This window comes from Euphorbia lathyris, chromosome 9, assembly GCF_963576675.1.
Source record: "Euphorbia lathyris chromosome 9, ddEupLath1.1, whole genome shotgun sequence".
NCBI classification, from domain to species: Eukaryota; Viridiplantae; Streptophyta; class Magnoliopsida; order Malpighiales; family Euphorbiaceae; genus Euphorbia; species Euphorbia lathyris.
Genome location: NC_088918.1, coordinates 78991309 through 78998128, shown reverse-complemented (window position 1 = coordinate 78998128; position 6820 = coordinate 78991309). Strand labels below are relative to the sequence as shown.

Sequence of the window (6820 nt, the reverse complement as noted above, 5' to 3'; positions counted from 1 at the left end):
TTAAATTCGCACAATTTCTTACGTTAAGACTAAATTTGTAGTTTCCAGTTAAGGATAAATTTGGTATTCATCCCTAAAATTACATAAATACAAACAAATTTCAAGAAAAACTCCAAAACGCCACTGTTGCATAAAAAAAAGGCTAAAAACTATTATTTAATAAAGCTAACCTAACATTATAATTTCTGCGATTTGTACTGAAATGCTAACCGTTGTTCAACATCCCGAAGAAGAAGAAAGCTCGTCGTGTTAAAACGATTCCAAATTGCAACAGATAATCCATTGGAAAAAAAAAAAACTATCTAATTTTACAGTAAACAGATTTAGAAACTACACAAATTCTTGAACATATAAACCACAAATCTATCCCTATATATCCTTATAAATGTCTTCAAAAATCAGCTTATAAGATAATAACAAAAGAAAAAAATGTAAATAATTTATTAGTCCCGACTTCTTTTACGTAACACATTGTTTAATCTCTTACTTTAAAAAACACATTATAAAATCTCTATCTTTTGTCGCCGTTAACCTTTGGTCTTTTTGTCTATACTTTAGATTTTTAACCAAATATAGTGCGAAACAAAATTGTCATGTTACTCTGCTATTTTCTGTCCGCCTGTTTATGCCTTATGTTGAATACAAGGGTGAAAAATCTAAAAAAAAAAATAGACAGAATGACCAAACGGTTAACAACGACAAAGGATATAGACTTTTATAATATGTTTTTCAAAATAGAGGGACTCAACAGTTTGTTACGTAAAAAAATGCGGACTAATAAATTATTTACCTAAGAAAAAGAGCTACTTTTGCTCACAAATGGAAGATTGCTCAACTAGCAAAAACATGAATAGGCCAAGTGATTCTTCTTTGAGATATATGGTGAGAAATGATTGGTGATTGATGCAGAAGAACCCGGAATATCGGCCGGGACTAGTATTTGTGTCTTTCCTGAAGCTATTCTTTTTCCGGCTACATTGGCGTAAAACAGCCCGGAAATTGCAGGTACGAAAACATCGCTACGAGAACACATGTAGAAGTCGATTACTTTCTCGAATTCTGAATCTTCTGATTCGAGGAACTTCCGTTTTCTGTCTTCTGGCATTACACTTTCCTGCAAATGTTTCCAGAGGCAGAAAAATTTACTCTAAAGTAAAGCACAAAAAATACCACACGTGACCCGCGAGCACGACACGAATTGATTATTTCTGATTTATGCCAGTAATATACTACATGTATGAAATTGACACTAGTCCGACTGGATTGACACGATTATGACACAAAATTTTGGGTTAGGTTAGAATGAACTCATTTGATACGAACCCGATGATTGACACGGCAAGAACACGACTCACGTACATGAATTGCCACCCCTAGTACAAGGGCATATCAGCAAAAGCAACGGTTTTCAATAAAGTGTTGCTTCTATTGGAATTTAGTCTCCTAAACCTAATTTCACTTAAACAGCAGATTAAGTGTCCCTTTGGTTCTCCTTGTAGCTCATTTTTGTTATTTTAGTCCAAACAGTAGATACAGGAGTGTTCGGGAAAATTGAGAAATAGTTACAGATCTAGGAAGCACCGACAAGGGTAATCGTACGGATGCGGGTGCAGTAAATGGCTTTTTAAAAGAATATGAGACACGGGTACGACAGGGACACACCGAATTTATATATATAAGTCATTAATTCATAATAAATCATTAATTAATCAAAAAAGAAACATTTAATACTTCAAACTATTTAAACTACCAAAAAAGAACGGCTGCTATATTCTTTTCATCAGATTTTGATTTCTTTTTTTTTTATTAGGGTTTTATTTTATTTTTGTATATATCAACCCCTCTTTTTTGTAAAATTATTAAAAAATACTCATATATTCTACTTAATTAACTTAGAACCCGTGTCCCCAAAGTATCTTAGAAGTGTCCCCGAAGTGTTCCCATTAAAAAAGAAAAGAAAAAGAGGGGAAACTTATTTTGGAGTGTTGGGTGCGTGTCCCCAAAGTGTTCGAGTGTTCGACACTCGTACGTTAACCTCTAGAAGTTTTGGTGCTTCCTAGTTACTTATAGTTAAGTTAAAAGAAAAATCAACTAACGTCTACAGCAATAGCAAACAAAAACAGCGTAACCAAACAGACCCCAAATGATATAGAAATGATAAAGTTCTTACCTTTGTATACGTTTTCGGAAATATATCCTTCAGAACATCAAGGCTATTATCCCATCTCGACTGAGTCAAATATATCGTAGTGTCCTTATTGAATCCGATCTTTCTTAGAAACAAGGCAATCTCTTGTGCATTATAGCAATTTTTTGCTCCACCGGCACCAGTTCCATGGCAACTCTTTTTCCCCAATATGTCAATTCTCAAATCTACAGCTACAAATCGACCATCAGATTTGCGACTCAAAGTTCTTAACCGCTCGATCATGGAGTCAACCACTTCATTAACCTCTGGCTGCAACTCTAATGATCCAAACATAGCCAAACATGCAAATGAGTCACTGTTACTTTTCTGTGCAGTCTTTCTCATATTCACCGACGAAAAGTACGTAGCGAGTCTTATATTCCCCTTTGATCTATAGATTGGTTCAACCAACTCCGCAATGTGATCTTCTGTAACGCGGTTAGGAACCCTTACAACAGCAAAATCTCGGATTGATATATCAACAGGTAGATCCTTTACCACTTTGACTACTCCCTTCAAGCTTTGCACAAATTTCTCCACATCGTATATTTCTTCGAACTTCCTGAAAATTTTGAAGTATTGACCAAAAGTGTCGTTAAAATTCTGCCGAAAATATAGTTTTATGATGCACCATTAAAAGTACAAGGTAAGCAGATACTTTCAGAAATATTGTGGAGAGAAAAAAAAAGAGAATAGTATACTCGGTCACCGTCAATAAAGCTAGCATATATGTTGAACGGAAACGGAAACAGAAACGGACACCGGAAACGTTATTTCTTAGAAAATTTAGCTAGGAAACGATAATGGAAACAGAAACTGACATGAAATGCGGAAACGCTAGTGAAGAAGAGTTTCCGTGCAACATAATCTAACATTTAAAAATTAATCAGAAGGAGAAACGACATCCAATAATTAGAGATATCCATTTCTGACACGAAAAACACGATTTACAGAGACAACCTCCTTGACACAACCCGTTTTACATTATTATAAAACACTATTATGACACGATAACCAGTTTTGACACCCTTACCAATAATGAACACAATTATATAAATGAATTGTATTTTTGTAGCTATTAAACATTAGCATGATTCAAAATGTTCGGAAGGAGGTTCATTTGCATTGGCTCAATTGTTTACAGAAATTTACTAGACAGAATTCAAACAAAGAAACAAAGCAATCTTACGAGCACTAACCTCTCGTCTCCTGGCTTGTTTCCTCTAATGTCAGGGAGTACAATAGTTGCTCCTACATATCTTGCAACCACCACTGCATCGGCAATCTGGAGAAATAACAAATGAAGAGATATACATATTTATGGATAGCAAAACAAGAGAAGGATTGAACTATATGGGAAAAAGCTTAGGATATAATACTTAAGCATAGATGTCCAAAACAGAGATATGCAATCATAGAGGGTAAAGTACACCCATGGCCACTCGACTCATTTTCTCAGTATGGCTGCTAAACTTCAAAATGTGACGTAAAAATCACTCAACTTTACACTTTCTAATATGGCCACTATACTTAATTAACGCCTCAAAATGACCGTTGACGACCTCAAAATGGTAATGTCCAAGAATTAAAGTTATTTAGAACCATGTTTACTATGGAACCATGTTTTTTATTTTCCAAAATCACAAATTCCGAAGTTTTCTCTCTCTAAGCATTTACTTTCTCTCTCCTAACCAAATAACACCTAAATAACCTCAAAAAAAAAAAAGTTGAAGAATTAAAGTTGCTTAAAATATCATGACTTCTTGAAATTCTCTATTTTGAGGTCATCAACGGTAATTTTTTGAGGCGTTAATTGAAGTTTAGTGGCCACAATGTTACAAAGTGTAAAGTTAACTTTTATGTTATGTTTTGAAGTTTAGTGGTCAAAATGTTAGTTGAGCTAAAGTTCAATGACCCTGGGTGTAGCTCAACGGAGATATTTTATCATACTGCAGAGGAGCAGAGACAAATTATTCAAACGAATGAACTTGAGAACCTCAGCATCCAAATGAACGGATAGAAATCACTAAAGCAAGAAATGGATTGGTCTAAGTAATCCCAATGCTCAGTTTACAAGTAAAATTAAGTGCCCGTTTGGTTCTCCTTTCCGTAGCTCCTTTTTGCTTTTTCACTCTATTCGTTTAGGATTGAAAAACAACGGCTTCTAACTATTTCGAAAGGAAAATCAACTAACTTCTATCCTATCAGGTAAACAGTAGATATGAATAGCTAAACCAAACAGGGCCTAAGGCTCAGTTGGCTGAATAAAATACCAAAGTCAAGTGAACTCTTCAAGAGAATGAACACGAAACATCAGAACCTATTATTGACACAAAAAGGAACGTATGCTGCCTTGGAAACCAGCTACCAACTTTAAGAATGCGAAAAAGGATCAGTGTTTCGGTTTTTCATGCTTCTTTATTATTTCAACATACAAAAAGATTATTTGCTTGTTGAACCAACTGCTACGTAAATAGATAGAAAAAAATGCTATCATTGAGGTAAGAAGCCATTCCAGCTATGTTGCATGGAAACGGAAACAGAAACTAAAACAGAAACGGACACCTGGAAACACTATTTCTAAAAAAAAAAATAGCTAGGAAACGGTAATGGAAACAGAAAAGAAACGGAATCGGACGCGAAACGCGGAAACGCTAATGAAAAAGAGTTTCCGGCAACATAGCTTTTCAGCAGTTTCCCTACACAAGATGAGTAACAAGCACACCATGAAATTCACAGAAAATTGTCCATAGTTACCTGCGATATATGATATTCCGGTCCATTAGTTAACGAGAAAGTTACAAACCCTTTCGACTGATCTACCTTATCTGTAACCAAACAAAATAAATAGCAATCCATAAGAATTAGTAAAGTAACCATAAATGTGTTTATGTGTGCATTAATATGAAGAAATAGAACACAACATTGTCTGTTTCATCAAGAACAAGTTAACTAACCGAAACTCGATTTGGTCCAACACGGTTTTAACTCTTGACCATCCTCCATCCAAGGCCCATCCTTTGCAAATGATGCAAGTCCCTGTTCTGATAGTTTCATTTCCCCACTATCAAATTCAACATCTGTACCTCCTCCGGGGAATTTTTCCTTTACAAAATGAACAAATGTCAACAAACAATGAAAAAATTCCTCCCAAGAAAACAAGAAAGAAGCTCATAAAATAACAACGTTAATTCACCCCAATCCAAAATAAATTAAGATGGGCATATTGAGGTTATAAATCATTTGGCCCCCCGGGTGTCAAAACGGGTTGTCGTGTCTTAATTATGCGATCTACATATCCCAACATGATTAACGGATCAGGGGGTTTAGAGAGAGCTTGAGCACCCACTGGTCTCCCGAAAAAGCGGGAAATTCTATGGAAACTATGAAGGGGACTTTAATTTTTGTTACCTAAAAACACTCAAAAAGATATATCAATTTAACACCCATAAATCATAATAAGCACCCCCTCTCAGTGAAGTGAATCCTCCGTGTCTTAATTATGTGATCTATATATCCCAAATGATTATAAAATGATACAAATGACAAAATTGGTAATCAAAACGGGTTGTAATGCCTTAATTATGACAAAATTGATAATCATGTAAATCCGGTCGTGCTCAATATCATGCTCTCATGATGGAACAGTAACAAAACCTTGAAGATCTTACACAATTACAAAAACAAGTGAATGAAACACCAAATTTTAAGATTTTTTAGGAAAAATGAGCAAAAAAACAGAACGGTTCAAAACAAGAACATGCTAGATCTTACATTCCAACAGTATAGTTTGCAAAATTAGAGCATAAACTGAAACCAAAAAGGGGAAATTAAGGGATTCAAAGATCTAAAACGCAAAGAGAATATAATCAATCAATAGAATCAGAGTTTAATGGAAGAATATATGGAATAATTCAATATCTACAAAAGGAAAACAATTAAAATTACCTCCGTAGAATCAAAATGCTCTCGTTTAATCATGTTTCCAAGCATTAGAAACATAGTAAGAGTGAGAATTCCAGCTACAACTTGTCTCAGATCAACCCCCATTTTCTCTCTTGAAAAAAGGAAAAAGAAAATGAGGAGAGAATGATTGAGGCAAGGAAATTAAAGGAGTAATTGAATAGATAGAAAGAAGAGAAGAAGTAGATGAAATTGAAAAATTGAAGAAGAAGAAGAAGAAATTGGATAGCGAAACAAAATGGAGTTTGTTGAGGTTTAGAGAAAAAGAGGAAAAGTCATATTCAATTCAGTGGGAGCAGAGTAAATATCAGCATCACCATTTCTGTCTGATCTCTTCTTCTTCTTCCTCACTGAATACTCTCTCTTTTCACCACCGACACTCTTCTCTCCAAATCTAATCTAACCCTTTTCTGTATATATCTTTTTTAATTAAATATTATTTTATATTATTGTTTTCTCTTTTTTTTAGAAAATTTTATATTATTGTCTTTTTTTTTTTTTTTTGAGAAATTTTTATATTATTGTTTTAGTGGGACAAAATATTAGGAATAATTTTAAAAGTTAAAGCAAAATTTAGGAATATAAAATGACTTTAGTTTGAAAAGGTATAGGAAAATTAATATTAAATTTTAGGGTAGTCTTTGTATTTTTAAGGGATAAGTTGCAAAA

The 6820-nt window shown here is 34.1% G+C and overlaps 1 protein-coding gene across 1 annotated transcript; it reads right to left on the bottom strand.

The window, feature by feature from the left end:
• Window positions 1-263: 263 nt before the first annotated feature.
• LOC136205664 (protein MANNAN SYNTHESIS-RELATED 2-like) lies at window positions 264-6552 on the bottom strand. The gene is made up of 6 exons (XM_065996354.1): window positions 6137-6552; window positions 5146-5293; window positions 4946-5016; window positions 3388-3473; window positions 2171-2750; window positions 264-1114 (listed from the first exon to the last, which is right to left on the bottom strand). Exons 1-6 carry the CDS (start codon window positions 6236-6238, stop codon window positions 836-838), a joined length of 1266 nt encoding a protein of 421 aa, XP_065852426.1. The 5' UTR covers window positions 6239-6552; the 3' UTR covers window positions 264-835.
• Window positions 6553-6820: the final 268 nt, after the last annotated feature.

What these genes read in the sequence shown, in the direction of transcription:
- LOC136205664 (XM_065996354.1), bottom strand. Translation starts at nt 6,238, where the DNA reads ATGGGGGTTGATCTGAGACAAGTTGTAGCTGGAATTCTCACTCTTACT. An exon ending in AGCATTTTGATTCTACGGAG is followed by an intron (nt 5,294 to 6,136) that starts GTAATTTTAATT and finishes CATTTTGTAAAG; the next exon opens with GAAAAATTCCCCGGAGGAGG. An exon ending in AACAAGCCAGGAGACGAGAG is followed by an intron (nt 2,751 to 3,387) that starts GTTAGTGCTCGT and finishes CAAAATTTTCAG; the next exon opens with GAAGTTCGAAGAAATATACG.